We start from the raw sequence: 19,169 nt of genomic DNA on the forward strand, positions 1-19,169 counted from the left end.
AGAACTAGAGAACTAAGCAAACATACAAACAAATCACTATTTCAAAAACAGTTGCAAACATCTATTTCTCACTATTTGAGGCACACAACACACTATCAAAAATAAAAACAAAACATCTTTGAAAAATAGGATCAATCTTAAAAAGTATTAAAACTGAATCAACAAAAACAAACAACTTAAAAAAAACCTTTAAATAAGAAATGTAAAAACACAACAACATGAGGGTGAAAAACAGAAATACAGAAGTAGATGCGAACACAAAAATGGTCAGAATTAAAGCATCTGTGTACTGGCCATAATAAACCTTGATAGTGTTTTCTGAACAGGACAGAGCCGAGCTTTACCAGTTGATCTCAATGTCTATGTAATAACAACTTCATACTCTAACAACAACATCTAATTCTCGCTTCAGAAGTGTATTTTGGGATGCTGTGGAGATCCAGCTTCCCCTGTTATGAAAAAGTTCATGAGGGAAAACCAGAAAACCCAGCAATACATACATTGCTATGTTCAGACAATTAGGTAAAATATTGTTATTAAAATAACTGAAGCATTACTACACTGATAAAAGGAAATCAAAAGAAAGCCTGAATACATTTAAATCTCTTATTTACAGGCAGCTCTGTGTGAGATGTGATCCCCGTTAAGCAACTTTAGATTTCATCAAGTGGAGCAGCTCAACGTGAACAAATATTTAGAACTTTCTGATCATAATCTCTGGAATGCTTTAAATCTATTTAGCTCTTTTAACGAAGTCTTCTCTTTAACCATCTCCAAATGTTCTCTTCTTTGTTATCTTCTGATTGTCTCAAGCTTTGTCGAGATTGTTGGAACCATAAATTATTTGAGAGTCAAGTGCCAAAAAAGAAGCGTTGCCGCTTCAGGTAGGTTTCATACCTGATAAACTATCTGTCTGTTTTTCTTCGAGCCTTTTGAGTCCTGTATTTAAATATTTGCACCAATCAATCAAACTAGGACACATGAAGCTAGAAACACACAAACACTATGTACAGAAAGGCAGGTTCAGAGCCTGAAAGTATCAGACAAAAAAGTGACGCAAAATCAGTGTCTCTTACAAAAAGGTGAAAAAACATGACTCAAAATGAAACATGGTGTTGAAGTGTTTTTTCCTGGTTTCATTCTAGCTCCCCAGAACAGTATTAGAAAAGAATATGAATAACGTAATAATCAACATATGTAGTGTGTGTCTGTGTGTGACTTGACTGTTATCAAAATAGATGCTCCTCGTTCTGTTCTTCCATTTTTCCATTTGCCTGCCATCCTCCAGCCTTGGTTGTTGGAGTAAAAGAGTTTATTTTAAAACATGAGTTTGTAGAAAATATCTTTTTTTTGTCCTTTCTGTGTAACAGTCTGTGTTCCTCCCGAGTGTCCGGTGCCTTTACGAGCACAGTCGCCGTGCCGAGTTTCAGCTCTTTGAGAGTCACTCCGGCTCCAGAGGAAGATCTGACACAAGGCGACAAGACCAGCCAATTAGAAACAAGAGCTGCTCCTGCACTAAGCTGTCTCCTTCAATAAGGTGATGTATGATGAGGATGATGATGTGTTTGTAGTAGCAGAGGTTTGCACGATAAGAGACACAAAACAATAACCACAACCCACCTCTTCACTTGTTATGCTGGTAGGTGTAGGTCGTGTGTTCTGTGGGCGTCTCTATGGCAACAGGTGGTTGGACGGCACTTTCCTGAGAGGGAGGCAGCAACGATTGAATCCATGAGTTATTGCTTCACATAACGTTGATTTAAACTGCTCTAGTGAGAGAAAACAGAGGTCTTTACCTCAACTGACATGTTGGTGGCAGGCACTTGGGTGTACTGGGGGATGTAGGTCCCCTGCATAGATGTGTTTGCAGGCATGTACTGCAGGAGAGTGGAGATGATAAGTTCATTAAGACATGACAGCTACATTAACAATACACTGTTACATAAAGCTGCACTTGACAAGATGTATTTGTGAAATTACACCTGTCTTTATCAGCCTAAATTACAAAGGGGACCTGCAACTGAAGAAGAACATCCCATTCGATTCTTCTTACTCTGTTGATTTACCCAACTTGTCCAAATAAAAGTCTAGTTATCTCCACAAAAAGGATTCGGCATATGCTTAAAAGCCGTGAATAAACTCTCCCTCCCTTTGTATCTTCTTGCATTACCCAATCATAGACTGGTCAAATGAACTGCGAGACATCAATCACAGCTGAATGCTAAATGTTCTGCTTTCTACTGACTGTGCCACTGCTGCCCATGGAGAGGTGGCCGAGCTGCTGCGTCAGGGGCCCCATCATGGAGGTCGGCTGGATGGACATGGTGTGGTCCATTCCTGGCGTCAGGACTGCTCCCTATTAAAATAATAATAATAATAATAATAAAAAAAACATAAAGCAGCGGCCATTAAAATAAAGAGACTGTTAGTCAGTCAGACGGATTGTGAAGGCAGCAGAGTAGAAAGAGAAAGGAGAGCGTTACTCACTGTGGGCGGCATGATGTATGACTGATGATGTAACCAGGATGGGTTGTGTACCTGCATGATCAAGAAAGACACACATATTTCATAACATACCATACCATAAATAGATGAGACATCAAGTTAGTTTTATTTTTCAGATTTAAAACAAATTATAGGTGTGCGAGTTTAGCGTCTTAACTACATAACACCTAAGCTTTGAGGGTCTGAACTACCTGGTAGGTGGACATAGGGGAATGCATGTACGGGGAGAGGGAGGTCGGCCCCATCATCCGGTTTGGGCCAATGCTGTATGGGGAGGAGTAGAACCTACAGAAAGAGACACAAAGTTATTAGTCACCAGACCACAACATGATCACACTCTCTCTGGCTGTACAAGGGATTTGTCAGAGTGGTAGTACTCACCCATTCTGTAAGGCTGTGGTGGGGTCATAGGTAAGGGTCATTCCTCCCTGGAGAAAAGAGACAAAGGACTGTGTCAAGAGGAGGCTGATCACAAGCAATGTTGCATAACAGAGCATTTTCAAAGAAGTCAATTGGACACAAATAAACTCACACTCTCCCCATCTCTCGTCCAGGGCCGGCCGTTCTGCAGATATTTTCCTTGGCTCTGACGCTTTTTCTGGCCTCCATCAGCAAATTTACACAACAGGGGCTCTGGTGGCACTGGACCAGTAAGAAAATATTACTTTATATGAAGATATATAGTCAGTATTATCAATTTAAAATGTTCTTTTCCTCAACAGATAATCAAGCAAGATGCCATCTCAAAAACCTCACCTGGAACTCCAGGTGGAGTCTTGATATATTTTCCATTAAAATGTTGGATGATGGCTTCACATTTCTCGGTTGACTCCATCCTATAGGAAAATGTCACACTAAATGTTTATTAAAAGCAATCACTGTAGCAGGTTACAAGGAATCATGCTGTGTGTTCATATTTACAGTTGAGGATTTTCTACCTGCGCTGGCCACCAGAGGGCTCTCTCACCAAGATTAATACTGAAATTTGTGCAACTGGATATTTTCTTTAAAGCACATGAGGCCATCACTAATCACTTTTGGCCCTTTGTCCTAATACGAGTAACTAAATAATCAAAGCTTGTACCTGGCAAAGCCCACGCCTCGGCTGGTTCCGTTGGCGTCACGGAGGATGCGAGTGGAAATGGCCTGGCTGAAGGGCTTCAGCATGTTCTCCAGCTCCTGCTCGTCCATGGACATCGGCAGATTGGAGATATATAGGTTGGTGGGGTCCTGCTCCTGTTGCTGAAAGGTGAGAAGCCGCAAGAGGATTAATGAACGAGTATGTGGGGCAGACGAAGCACTTTGTTTTCTTTAAGGAAAACTGCCTTATGATGTCAGGAGCCCTCCAAAAATCCAGAGACACTCAAAAGCTGCCAGCAAAAGTACGAGAGGATCATACAAGGTGTTGAAGGTGCCTGATGTTTGGAAGGGTGGCAGTTGCAGGACATTAGACAGTTAAAAAACAGTCTGACAGAGAGGGAATCGGGTTTGAAGTAAAGGGTGGATTTCATTTTGGCGTGAGCTGCATGGATGAGGGCAAAGGAGAAAAGAGATATTCAGAGATGATGAGATAGTATTCTGGCTGGACTTCAACTGAATTTCTCTCTCATTCTGACTCCCTATTTCTGTCTCTTCCACTTTTATTCATCCAACTCGTTCCTTTTTTTCTTCTCGCTCCTCTCTCATCCTCCATCACCCATACCTTATTACCAGAAGGGTAGAAGACAGGCCCATTGTGTGAGACTAGCCTCTTAGGAGAATGAAAGCGCAGGATCCAGGTAAGGGGATATCAAAGCCTAATTACATTTTAAATGGCTCTCCATTCATGGATGATCTGAAATGATTATGTGCTCTAGCTCTGTGCAGAATCACGCCAGAGACAATTTGGACAAAGACCTTTGGAAATGATCTGAGGAACATCTAAAGCATTGTGCTATCATTGTCCCCATGCAAACATTATCATCCTTTTTCCTAGGTCATTGTAATAACATGTCACTTGCATTCAAGCAGTAATATTCATGTGGTAATCCCGACCTTGAATGCAGGTACAGAGGCCGGCTCTGCTGGCTTGCATAAATCAGACAAATTATGCGGTTTTTCGCAATCTGAATTTGAAATTGTTAGTAACCAACCTGACAGAAACGCTTAAAGTGCCACAGTTTCATGTTATGCTTTCCAACTATTTTGTAGGCGTCTTATATTCTTTTTTTCGGCCTCCCGTCAAACAAATTTAATTCGACCAACAGCATCTTGCAAGATAACCAATCTGTATCACCCTCTAACCATTATGCATATTCATTATCTCAGAGAGTAGATGCGATTAAAAACCTGTAAATGCAGTGTGAATTAATTTCTATCCCATGAATAATGCATGTCCAATCGCTGTGACCTGTGGTGAAGGTGATTTCTCCTTCACCTCCCTTCTCCTCCACAGCAGTGCGAACTAGAGATGAAGCTCGGACCCATGAGAGCGAGCAGAGGAGGAACTGCTGCGGATTTAAACCGCGAATGAGTCAGAATGAGTCAGAGAGAAATCTGATGCAAACACAGAGTAGTAAACCCGGAGTGAAATCAAGTTATTCTGTGAGCAAGGAGCTGTGTGAGTGTTACTGATCCAGTTTACGAGAGATCAGCTGTCCCAGGGTGTTGGTGGTGTGCGTGGCTTGTGAGTGTGTCATAACCTGGTAGGGGCAACGTTGGTGAAGTGCATGTGTGATACTGTGTGTGTGTGTGTTGACAGGGCGGGTGGCTGGGCACAGGGCCCCGCTGACTGGGGAGCTGCTCAGACACTGAGTCAGATGCCACCAGGGAGAACAGACAGGGCCTTTGTACGGGGAGCTCAGGGAGAAGGTCCTGGGACACACTCCCTCAACACCGACACCACTATGAAGCACAACACACACACACACACACACACATCATGCACGCATGTACACACATGTACCTGCATGCTTCTCTGCACTCTTGTTTGTGCACACACATATTCTACAGTGCATTAATACCCATAAATACACTGATTTAAGCATACACCCAGAGCACCGCCTATACGCACGCACACACAAGCTGAGTCTTAATTGGCTTATATTCCTGAACCATGGCTCATATAACAACATGAAAACATGGGGACAAAAAAACATGGGGAGAAAGCAGGACAGAGAAAAAGCTTGCTTTAAAAAATAAATGTATAAGAAGTAGATAAGGCATAGCACCTTTCGGCTGCAAGGTTAATAATTCAACATTTCATTTGTAATTAATAATTCATCATTGAACTTTTTGCTGAGTCACTGTTAAAATGTCTTACGTTTTTTCCCCCATGAGCTGAGAATTTAACTCTGATAAACAATTTGACGAACTCTGACACCAAGTCACCAGAAATAAAACCAGTGAATATTGATTTCTTACCTTGGCCATCTGAGCCTGCACTCCACCCGCCTTCAGCGCTGTCACTGCCTTCTGAGCGGAGGACGGACTGTCAAAGTCAACAAAGCCATAGCCTGCAGGGACGGAGACATCCAGCATGACATAGGCTACACGTTATGACAATGAGATATATGGACACAGGCATGTAATTTGATCTCATGAAGCTCTCGTAGTCGTAGTAGTGTTTGAATGTGAGGAGACAGACAGTTGGGTTTGGACTGTGCTTTTCCATGAAGGACAGATGTAGAGTTATACGACACTGCCCATACTATCACACAATACCTACCTGTTAGGTAGTGTGTCGCTTAATTCACAGTAAACACTTGCCAACCGAATGCAAACAGCTTTATTGAGAAGAACTTATCAGCAACGTGCTGCAACTGAAATCTGTAACGTTCTAAGCATTCAAACTGCAGCAGAGAAGATTAATTATGTAGTGTCATGCTGACGTTATTTCAACTCTTTGTTGTTGAAATGCAGTGAAGATATTATCAACTGACAAGATGTTAGTAGATACATTATCCAATGAGGACACAGAGCTTTGTGACTGCTACAATTTGGGTGATACTCTGCCTGAAGTTACAAATAGCCTAACTGTGATTTTAGTTACAATTGTACAATATGAGTTTTTACCATGTTACAAGTTAACATGAAGGTCAAAGACTCATAATACTTTTGAGACTTTTGAGTCATATCTCTATGAACTGATCTTTTAACTTCTGCTCAACAGTTACTTTCAACCAGACGCCTCACCTTTGCACTTGTTGGTGGTCTTGTCCAGGATGGCCTTGGTGGATACAATTTTCCCATACCTGAAAAACAGTGAGGTTTACACTTGAGGATCATCGTTTTCCTGCACTTTGTAATGTGTTTGTAATGACTTGTTTACATTCAATATTAGCATTGTGACATCGCTGAGGCAACGTGGTTTCTCTCTAAGCTTAACACACCCTTGTGGATTGTGCTCCATGATGACTGAATTATAATTCACCTGATAGATTCACTGCAATGTCACTGAATACAATTACGCCATCTGATAATAAATGGTGTGTAGGGAAATCTTTAGAGAGGGGGCGAGGCATAAATTAAATTAGAGCTGCTGCACAGCACTAAGAAAGAAGAAGGAGGAAGATGAAAAACTAAAAGGAGGAAGACAAATGAGAAATACCGGAGGAGCCATTATCATAAAACCTTTAAGTCACATGTTCTTTGTTATAATACTTGAGTAGGCATTAGTACGTTCATTTTGCCTAAACCGGGTCTCAAATATCTACTTTACACTACGACTTAGGAAATCGCCAAAGGTTGCATATTTTAAACTAATGCCCAAAATTCAGTTATCAAGACAGAATGCTGAGAATTTGCATATTTCATCCACTGAGGTGGCTGCAATCTGTTATGACAAAGATTGATTGCTCCTTATCTGATGTTGAAAGCTGCTCTATTTCCATTGACTGCAGTGGTTTACACCAGGATAAAATTCAAAATAGTGTAAAGAAAATGCAGTTTTTGAGATGAAATTGTGAGACTTACTGCACTACATCTGCCGTGACATCAACATTTTGTAAATCATTTTCATGAACATTGGAGATTCATCAAATTCGCAGTAGCTACGTACATTTCTATTTACACTTAAACATTTTGATGTTTAATTGATCGATTCAAGTCTGAAGATGCAGGCTGGCAAATTTGGGAGGAGATAGGTTACATTTGTTTAACAGTTTTTGAGAAAAACATTGATGGACTTCTTAATTCCTGTCATGCTGGAAGCATCTGGGCATTTCTGCCCACTTGGGCCTACATTTTGGTGAAAGTTGCAAAGTGCTAGAATGTGTATATTATGAATTTGTAATGTTTTAAACTGTAGACAGTTGCTGTAGCCCCACTATTATGACAATAGCCAACAAAGCCAGTTGACGAAGTTACCTATGTGCAAAGTTTGGTTTATTTTCATTCATGGTTTCATGCAAGGCAGATTTCCTAGAAATAATAATAATAATAATAATGATATTAATAATATAACCGGTCACAAAACTGCTGGCTGGCCCCTAATTATAAGCGCAATGTCCAGTGGGTTTGTGCATCGTGGAAAGAACTATAGATTTCCCATATCTTACCCATTGCTGCTTTTACACAGATGTCAATAGGGAACGTAACTCAGAGCGGAATCCAACATGGTAAACATAAATGTCTCTGCTGCATTTTCAGATGAATTCACAATGTACTATCAATACAAAATCTATCCAGCTGGCCAGCTATAGACACTGCATATGCATAGAATGTTGCCTGGCTCAGGCAAATGCTGGTGTGCGGCAGAGTGTCAATCGGTTCCCATCTCTCCAGGCATGTGCATGCAGTGTAATCTGATATGCCTCTCCTTGGCTGGCCTGTCCAATGCTGGCTCCCAGCCATACTCTCATTCTACTAACCAGCTTCTCTCTAGGCAGTGTTACACTGCACCACTGCCACATTTCATCCAGGCTAGAAGAGTTGCTTTCAAAAAATACTCGTAAGGATTATGTGATGACCTGCTAAAATTGTAATCTGAATCCAAATTGGAAATAAATAGTTTCCCTTTAGAAAAACAATCTTTATTATTCTACCAAAGTGGCCATAGGTCACCCGTGAAAATGATTACGTTTTTATGAGAATATACACCAATTATAAGTTATTGACACATGTTGTATTGAATACACAGGTTTTACTTGAGTTATGTCTATCCAATTGTAATACAGCGCATTTCTGATTCTAAGCAATAAGATGCCATCAGATGCCACTAGATAAAACACTTTCCTCCTATATTTCCATTATTACTGTGGGCACACAGCAATCCCACCAGTCTATGACTTCACATTATGACTTCACATTTAAGCTGTGAGTTCTACTTGCTGCACTCCCCTGCTTACACACTTGAGATACCCGTTTACTGATTTGCGCCTCAGAGGTCTTGGACTACGTGATGCAGAGCGAAAAGAGGGGCTAGAGACTCAGCCATGTGTGAGAGAGCACAGCATAGCCCAGCCTGATGTCCATCCATGGTCAACCACCAGAAACGGACCAGGGCGAGAACCAGAGCAGCAACGAAGCACCCAGAGAGACAACTGCAGGGGCCGGAGATGGAGAACCAACCCCCATCCCGTCCTCTCATCACTCGCTCCCTACACAGTGCACTTCAGAGCGTGCACACAACTGTGGGGGAGGGGAGCTTTGGGAGTGGGGTGTCCTGATGCCATGCACACATTTGCTGTTCAAACTTGAGTTAAGTCAAATTCCCTACCTGACTTGTCTTCCTACTGTTTTACATAGTCCTCTACAAGCATGTCCCCTATTAACTATCATCGGATACAGTATCTTCTCTCAGTCCAGTTTAACTGAGAATTACATTGGCCTTAATGTGTTCTGCTAAAAGGCAAATTTCATGCAGTGATTTTATCTGCTCTGTGAAAGCAGAAATATGAGAACTACCCCCACAGAACACCACCTAACACACACACACACACACACACACACCCTGAACTCCATTCACCCCCCTAATTTTCTCTCCCCCCCCCCCCCCTTCATGCCATTGCCCTTGTTTGTCTTTCCCTTTCCCCTGGGCTCGCCGTTTCCTGTAGGGTTGGGCAGCCTCATGTGAGCCATATCTTCCAGACAGCTGTAAAAAAGCAGGCCCCTCCCTCCCTCTCTCCCTTATTCAATCGCTCTCGTTTTCCCTCGTTTTCTCTCACTCCTCTCTTCTGGTCCTCATCACCAGGCTCCACAATTCAATTAAGTGAACGCAGACCATTCATCTCAGCCCTACTCGTTTTGATGTCTTCTACTGCAGGCCTAACAAACTTATCAGATGGATTAGATGATGCTGTTGTTTGATGTCTGACTGCATGCTGCCCACAACAGAGTTTTCAAAGACTCACACTCACACTGATGAGCAACATAGAGTATTATTTACAGTGCAGAATATGACTTTGAATAAGGATAGCATTGTCATCACATGTTTGATGATAATCTACAAGACGCAGAAAGAAGAAGTGAGAGAGGGAGACTAAACATTCTGTACCTAGTTGTTGGAAAGTCTGTGCTTAGCTGTGCCAAAGTGAAAGGTCTTAGTTTGCTGCCAAAATTGTTTTTGGCAGCAAATTTAGTGTTTTTCCACTAAATGATGGGCCTTAAAAAACATGTGGATCAAAATGTAGGACTCTTCTCTGCTCCAGAAATACCTGCTACGGTGTGCTTCAGCATTAATGTCCATTTCAAGTGTCAGGAAGTCATGCAAGTATAAGTAGTCATGCAATCCTTAATGAATTCAGACAGCCAGTCATCGCCTGTCCATCCATGAACCCAACACTCTGTTCTATCTAAATCTACTCTGCAACTGCAACCTGGTTCATTTGCACAGTGAGCAGCCAAAGAGAGATTTATTGAGCATATATGTAGAAGTTGGGAGCGATGGGATTTTGTGGTAACTTACGGCTGACAGAGTTTGACCAGATCCTGGTCTGTGGTTCCTGGGTGGAGGCCACGGATGTACAAGTTGGTTTTGCTCAGCGGCTCTCCCCCACTGCTGCTGCTGCTGCCATTGCTGATGGAGGTGGTGGTGGTGTTGCTATTGTTGATGTTGTTGGGGCTTGGAGGAGCCATCTGATGGCTGGAGGGGGACACATACGTCTGCTCCACAAAAAAAGAGAATGGTTAGATTTGTGCTTGTACTTTGGGGATGGTACAGCCACACACAAAGCAGATACTTCTTTAGATGCATGAAATTAAATGTATACACTGATGCATTAGCTAATTGGATAAGAAGAACAGCTTTGTTAATGGTCGACTAAGTGACTTGCTCAAACTACGGGCGTTTGATGAGAAAATCAATTAAAAGACACAATTAGTCAGAACTTCAGAAACAGTGGCTGACTGAGATGGATATGAAGGAAAATATACCAACATTTTTAATATGCACAGAACAAGTAAGTAATATAATACATGACTATTATGTAATTCGTACAACCAAAGAGAAATATGACAAAGAACAATACGTGAGATTACAAAATGTAGTCTACTGTAGCAGAATGTGCAGAAAAAATGCACATATTCATTAAAAGGTAATTTATACAGAGAGGGTGGGATGTGTAGACAATGTACTGCAGGCTCTTAGTGGCTGGTTTAGCAGAGATGGGAATCCTAAGAAATCACCAGCTACAAGGTTATACAGATACTTCAAACCTTTACTGTTAAAATCAATCACTCTCATCTACAAGCAGCCAGCAACAATTTAGTCCCTACACCCTGCCTGCTTGGACAGGAGATAAATTAATGGTGGCCCTATAGTCAATGTTCTAAAATGTATTATCTTCAAAGACTAGCTGTTATTTAATTCCTTAAGACAATTAAACACCCTTTTTTAATGTCATCATGGACTTTAGACAATATATCCTGGTTTGCAAGAACGAGCCTACGGTACACTGGTTATCATGGAGATCTATTACAAGTTGTCTACAAAACACAGTATACCTGTTGGTTTAACTGTAAATGTTGAGATCTTACCCTCAACATTACATATCTTGCGATCTTGTGATCTTGTGAAGGCAAGTGAGCCCATTTAAATGTAAAACCCAAGCGTATAACATTAAATCTGGTTAGATTTAAGTGGCTGAGCTTCAAGCTGCTGCATGAGAGGCTTTTATGTTGCAGTTTTTACTGGGAGCATTTGAAACAGTTCCAATCAAAACTGTTCACAGGGAGATCTTTGGTGGTTGGATGGTTACCACAACATTGTTTAGGACAGAAACTTTTTCTAATATTGTTTTGCAGTGCTTTGAGCAGCAAAAAACAAATTCCATTCACCAGTATTGTCTCGGGGTGATGGCAAATAATCTCAAAGCCGTAACTATCTGAATGGCATAGCGGCACATATTGTTTTGTTTTTTTAGATTTGTATAAACTGACTTATTAAGGGAAGATGCTTTTAAGGTCATATATCTTTGCCACAATCTCTCAGATGACTGCATATATCAACTATGTAATTGAATATTCCCTGATTTATGCACTTGGACCTAAACGTCACATCTGGTATTTCATGACCTGCTAGTTCAGTGCAACTGTACACTGCTCAAGGATGTGTAAGCGTGAGAGGAGCAGTATGCAGAGGCTACGCTCACATCAATGCATGCATGCGATGAGCACGTTATTGGCTGTGCCACGATGTTCATCAGCATAAATGTACTCACATATAAGGCAGTGATAAGGGACCTTGAATGTAGATGTGCTCATAAACATTATTTTATCAAACAGCTGTTTTCAATTATTGCATTTTGAAAAATCTATCGGTACGAGTAGCACCATGCAATGAATCAAATTGGTATGGAAGTATAATGTCAGCTTAGTTTGACTTTGGTGTTGCTACCACTGCTAGCAGAGGAGGAACTGTTTGATTAGTTAGGGTCAGCAGGCTCGGCCTCAGGGAACAATGGGATGGCTTGCTGGACACCACAAGGTCAGCAATGGACCACCAGCTTATTAACAGAGCGAGAGGTGTCAAAAGACCGCTCGAATCAAGCCAATTATGACCTCTATAGCTCTATAACCAGCTACAAGTGTAATTCCAGAAAGCCAAAAATATGAGGGAACATGACATTTCACAAAACTAAAACTAATATTTGAATGTTTAAAGTGAGTTTTTAATTTTTTTAAATTATGATTATTTATTTCATACAAACAATGTTTTCAATGTAATGTCTGTATCATTACAAAACTAAATTCACAGATTCAGATCTCGTCTGGGTGTTGCATCATGAACATGAAAGATTTTCAAATCTGGGTTAAAAGACGAAGCTCAAAACAGTCCTGGGCGGGAAGAAAGAAAAAACAACCAATCACGAGCAGACCAACAAACCAATCAACTAACAGGACTCTTACTAAACGCGTTTCAATTGGTCACACGTCACGTCAGTTAATACAGAAGATCAACAACGCCAGAAATAACATCGAAATAACAAGATATTTATTATCATGTTTTCGGTTTCTGAAACATACATTAGCTGTGTTTCTAATAACAGCAGATGTTATATATATATAATGTCTGATCTACAGGTAGGACATATTTTTAAAAATGCATACTAAAGCATATATGATGATGTATGCTTGAAACATAAATGTAATATACCCTTGTTAGTACAAAGCCATTTCTAGCCAAACCCTCAATACAGGACAAATGTGCACTCTAATAGCTCTTCTAACGTATAAGTTGTAAACCTGCGTAATATAGCAACACATTTTCATACGCTACTGACATGAGTAGCAACACCAATGATTCCTTTGCAAGCTTTATTGCATGCACGCAACCCATCTGCCTCAAGTTTTCCAAACTGTCTGGAATCAGCCCTCAGAACTTACTCCGTCTTTTTAGTCAAGCTGAGAAAATCACAGTGACTCACAGAGCCCATTCATCTCGGCCCTCCTCTCTAATCTCCCTCTCTTCTTAAGCATCAATAGTACACTGTTTGTTTTTCCAAAATCACAGCCTCTTCCTGTGCTTTCCCTTGCCTTCACTGTAGGCCGCCCGCACAGACTATCAGGAGGGATGCACCTGCAGAGGCCAGGGGAGATAGGATCTGACAGGAGACCGAGTCCTGCCCCAAGCCTGGCTAGTGGGGCCTGTCTAATTAGGATCTGAGCTTGTTAGCGGAAAACACTAATCCCTCTCATGTGCTCTCAAGTCAGAAGGTAGTGTCTCATTAAGACTGCTCTACTAGGCTCCTCCTGAGAAAAAGATGGCAGTGAGTCAGATCCACACCTACTCCACATCTGCTCCAGCACCAGCACCAGGTGTTTTGACACCAATGTAAGGTAATGCCAAACAAATATGCATTCAGAACAACATGCATACAGCAAGAAAGGGAAGCTTGGAAAGTATGACAAGAAGTGAAAATAAACACGATGTGGGATTACTATTCTCATTTTTTTTTTTTAACTTGTAAGGTTGCCTATGTGCTCAGCTAGGCTGTGCCCCAAACCTGACCTCCTGACATGTTACTGATTTCCTTCCTACTTGTTACTCTTCAGTCCACAGCCGCCCACATAATCTTGTTACACTGTTCCCTATTGCATCAGCGTCATTTTGGGAGCATTCTTTACATTCCTCTGAAATACACACATGTTTGTGTTTGTCTCCTTGAAGTGGACAGGGGTTGTGGGGGACACGTTTTAGTTTAAGATTAGAGTCCAAGCGGTCATTGTTAAATTGAACTACATTCCTGGGGCATCACAGCTCTGTGGGAACTGATAAATAAAGGAAATCCTTCTGTGTACATACAACATACACACATTTACAACCTACATGATGAATAGGTAATACAAAAACAGAAGGCATTTATTTTGATAGGATATAATAACAATTTAATCCTAGCCTGCCAATGAAAGAAACGTATGCTCAGTTGCTTACAGACACTCATACTACTGCTACTTTTTGTACAGAGAAGCTGGACATATATACAGTCCTCGCACCCCCGTTATTATCACAGAGTATGCAGTTGCAGTAAGGTAAATTGCCTCAATGTATTATTATTATTATAGTTTTGCAAGAAGCAGAACTACAGTACATTGCCAACAGGATGATGCAGAGAAAGCAGCGTGCTCAAGGCAGCAGCTGAAGACTGATGAGATAATTACAGATAGAGGAAGCAGAGGTGATGCCCGTAGGGAGTCCAGGTGACTCAAGGACTTTTTCATCCGAGAGAGAACAATGAGTGCCAAGTGAGGCTGGATGTATGCCTTTAATTCTGTAGTAATGGCAGAGATGTGAGTCATTCTGCTACATCATTCTGGCAACACAAACCTTTTGTAAAACTGATAATGTTGGGAAATCTAACAAATCTTGACATTTCGTTAAGTCATTCATCTGTGTCCCAAGAGAAGCATATAGTTGCCTCCAAAGCCCTCAGAAACATAACTATATTCCTTATTAAAAGTGTCAAACATATTCATTATTTGAATAAGTTCCAAAATAAAATGCATTTTGCTTATAATTATCAACATATTGGTACTTTTCATTACAATACAGTATCATTTCAATAATGCACAAATGAACTGTCAAAGTCATAACCTCTATTCATTAGTCATGTTATGCAACAAGTATGTTTACAAATCTTGAATCAAATGAACTGTGGAGTCCTACCTGCTTGGCTAAAGAAACTTTAAAAGGCACCGTGGAAAAGATCATAGTGGAACAGACAAAATCTCATATTATATGTTTGCAGCAGTGCAAGGTGGGAAGAACCAACTAAGAAAAGTGATGAAAATCCGTGGCGTCTTGTGGCCTAAAAGGTGAGACTTCTCCCTGCTCTCCTCCTGCCTCAGTCCAGTTTCATTAAAAAACACCAGAAAAGTGAACAGATGGTTAAAATAGTCTGTTTTCAACAGGTATCATGTACCCTGAAGAAAGCAGGAAGAATGGTCAGGCTCTCTTTTCCATGTGAACTGAACCACTGACAGACAAGGAATCAAGGTATGTGAAACACACAGGGGAGGAAGAAAAAAAGACAGGGGGAGTTAATCGAAAGCAGAGGAAAAGGGGGGGGGGGGGGGGGATCTCTTAATCCTTTTCTTTTCTCCGCCCTTTTTCCCATTGTTAAAGACACTGAACAGGGGTTACCATTTGACGTTGGATTTACAAATCGTCCCTCTGTGTGACTTTGACGCTCTAACAATGCCAAATGTATCGGGAAAAAAGCATATCTCCTGTCAAGGAAAATGTTCGAGTTTGCAGAGCCCCCCCCCCCCCCCCCCCCCCCCCTGAAATGAGCACATTGTCTGAATCCAGGATTCCATGAATTCCAGGTCATTAAAATGAGCAAACTGAATTCCTGCCAGCCGCGAGGCAGGGAAGGGAATAACTCGGGGAAGGAGGGAGGTATTCTGTTTCAGCTTTGTTCAAACGTTACTCAAGAAATGCAGAGAGTCAGGCATCAACTTCACTTGGGACACATTTTGGGCAGAAATCCTAATAGTTTAAAAATGAGGAATCAGCACACAAAATGCTTCAAATCCTAGACCTGACTATTTACACTGTTGCTTAAAACAGTTCTATGTAATCCTTTAATTTCCATGTCTCAGAACAAAATAAAATCAATCTATACAGTCTGCAGAGAAAGGGAGGTTGAACAATGTCACCACATGAATTATTCATATGAAAAGACAAGTTAATCAATACGAGACCTTATACATTGTTCCAGCTCTGTTGCCCTTGCTTTAGAACTAATCTGCACATCCCATTCAAACACATCCATCTTCATTAGTAACATTACATGGCCTCTGTAACTTTCATCTTTTCCACAGTGCCATGCAAAAACCCTCTCAGTCATCATTCGTAGGACTGAAGGGGTGGGGCATATCGGTACGCGTAAAAGAGGGGAAAAAAACTTTGCTAACTTGTGGTTAATTCAATGAAAACATCCCCGAAACATTACACAGTTGATACAACCCCCACGAATTTACAATAAAGTCGAATAAAATGATCTTTTGTGATCTTGTTCGCAGCCGAACGAACATCTACAGCGCATTTATAAGCTGCTCTCTACGTGCAGGCTAGGTGTAGGAAGGGAACAGCGACCGTATCAGGGGAAAACAAAAAGCCAAAGCAAACTGTTGTAGTAATCTACAGGCAAACAATGTAACGGGCCCCGTGCGAGTTTGTAACAATTCAGCAACAACATCAACAAGCCGATAGCGAAAGGTTGCAACAGCAAGTAAGAGAGTTTAAGCGTCGCCTGTGATCCACTTTCAAGGACACTGCAGCTTAAACAGCCGAGCAGCTTTTAACTGAAGGACTCGGAGCAACACCGCATCGAGAAATCACTCACTGTTTACGGCAATAGAGAGGGTAGAAGTGGGATGCGGTGTTGTTATTTACCTTCTTGATGTGTTTGCCGGTGTAGCCGTTGTACGGGTTGAATCCTGTCCTTGGCGGCATAGAGAGCAGCATTTTTGCGCGTCGCTGTGTCCGGAGGAGCGGAGAGCCGAGGCAGTCAGCTGACGTCAGCCAGGGAGATTCAGCCAGAGAGCAGCGGTGGTGATTGGAGTCGGTCCTCCCGGCGCTCTGATGTGCTCCACTCACTGCACTCTGGCTATATGATAGCTCACTTTATCTCAGGGTGCCATGTCCACAAGCCCCCCCGTACAACCATTAAAGCATAATAAGGAGATAAATACCAAGATATGTTTGCAATAAATATAAAAGTGCTCATCCATGTAACCCATTGAGTTTAAGATTTGGTGAAGAATTACAGAATGTTTGTTCCAGTCAGGCATGGAAATTGGGGTTTTAAGACTTTGGGTAAAATCATGCATGTTGCCCCGATCGGTCCATATTTGAGCTGCTGGTGTTTGAGTCAGGTGAGCTTCAAGTCAAGAGGCAATATAGCACAAGTGAAAAGGAAACAGACATGACTCACTGCGACTCTATATCCTCAAGTGGCAAATCTTCCCTAATTCCTTTAATTTATGTATTTGTATTGGAAAAGCATAGAAACTGTCTCCAAGCTGTAGTTAAAGTCAGGTTAACAGAACAACTAAACTATCTGTTTTTGTTATAATTACATTTCCACCCAAGTTTAATTTCTTAGTGGAGTGTGAGCTTTATGTTGCTCCAAGTCTTTAGGAGCTATGATATCCAATGCATAGACACAGGTTCAGCTCCAGAAAATTATTAAAACCATTCCAGTTTGAGCTTATCTGGGGGACACTATAAATTTGTTGAAGGTGCAGTGTAGGATTTGTTGGCATCTAGTGGTGAGGTTGCAGATTGCAACCAACTGAAACTTCTCCTATGTGCCAAGTGTGTAGAACTACAGTGGCCCTAGACGAGACGAATGGCCCTATGTAGAGCCAGTGTTTGGTTTGTCCATTCTGGGCTACTGTAGAAACATGGTGGCTGGCTCCGTGAAGAGGACCCACTCCATATATGTAGATATAAAAGGCTCCTCCTTAGGTAACAAAATGACAACGATTCTTATTTTCAGGTGATAATACACTAAAGAAAACATTATATAAATATTTGCAATATTATATTTTATTGTTGTGTGTAGATCCCCCTAAATGTTGTTTATCTAGTTTACACTGTTCCTTTCAGTCAAGGTGTGGAGGAAGGCACCGAAGCAAATCTGGCTCTACAAAGGCCCGGTCACCAACCATGTTATTTAACATATTTAATGTCACATCCTTATTACTTTGTCTGGACAATCTTTGTCAATTGTGGTCCAGTTAATATGTTTAGCATCAAAGCACTTTTAACTATAAATACAATTTTAAAGGTAAAACAAAGCTAAATCTGAATATCTGGTTGAAGCTAACATTGGCATTCTCTTCTATTTTGGTCCTTTTAAACAAACAAAGCAGCTGTATCTCCTAGAGGTGGAAAAGCTTTGAAACAGCATGTAGACCATTATGGTGCACTTAACACATTTTCCCATAGTTAGCAGCTCTTTTCGCCTGGCTATCCATTATCCAGTGAGTAACAGGGGAGCTCTATGAGACAGATTACTGCCTTTAAATAAAGAATACATTTAAAAAAACGAAAGACGTGGAGAAAATAGGCAATGAGGTTTAAATGTTCAGCATAAACAGATAATGTCGCTGTGATTATTGATGAATCCCTCAACATATCAGAACAGTAGTGTAGTTTTAATTCATTCTCTCTTTGCTGTAGTAACATCTAACTTGATAAGAAACAAAAGTAGAATTAAATGTCCTAAGTGTGTTGTATTACGCTACTTTTGGTGAAAACTAGTTGTATACACCAGACATGTTTATGTCGGTGAAAAGCTGCTTTCCTGAACATATACCTGATGGTATTTTATTTGCCTGTGATACTGATACTGATACTGGCCTGTGACACTCGGCTTTTAATTTACTTCTTCGACACTTCTTACATAATGCTAATGTTAGGGGATGACTGCACCTCTACTAATTTCCACATTTCTATGTTTCTTGGTCAGACCCAAATTTACAATGAACTCCTGATGTAAACTAGAAGGGCACAGAGCGAAAGGGAACCGTAATTTGCGTTTCTGCACTGTGATTCGGATCCAAAATGTAATGGGATTTTCCTTGGCCCATGCCTCATCCTTCTAGAAAGTTTCATGAAAATTGGGACAGTCGTCTTTTCCGTAAGCCTTGCTGACAAACAGACAAACAAACTGAACCGAAAACACCACCCCCGACAACTGTATTACCAAGTCAGAAATGATCTTGCATCCCTC

General features: G+C 41.1%; 1 protein-coding gene across 1 annotated transcript; it reads right to left on the reverse strand.

Moving 5' to 3' along the window:
- Positions 1-1,348: 1,348 nt before the first annotated feature.
- On the reverse strand, positions 1,349-16,931 carry LOC306705176 (RNA-binding motif, single-stranded-interacting protein 2-like). The gene is made up of 14 exons (XM_079171878.1): positions 16,823-16,931; positions 10,391-10,587; positions 6,679-6,737; positions 5,908-5,999; positions 3,590-3,747; positions 3,262-3,341; positions 3,038-3,147; positions 2,887-2,933; positions 2,697-2,790; positions 2,488-2,538; positions 2,246-2,356; positions 1,797-1,877; positions 1,621-1,702; positions 1,349-1,464 (listed from the first exon to the last, which is right to left on the reverse strand). The coding sequence occupies exons 1-13, from the start codon at positions 16,892-16,894 to the stop codon at positions 1,625-1,627; spliced, it is 1,230 nt and encodes a 409-aa protein (XP_079028004.1). The 5' UTR covers positions 16,895-16,931; the 3' UTR covers positions 1,349-1,464; positions 1,621-1,624.
- Positions 16,932-19,169: the final 2,238 nt, after the last annotated feature.

Source organism: Pholis gunnellus, assembly GCF_910591455.1.
Source record: "Pholis gunnellus genome assembly, chromosome: 2".
Taxonomy (NCBI): Eukaryota; Metazoa; Chordata; class Actinopteri; order Perciformes; family Pholidae; genus Pholis; species Pholis gunnellus.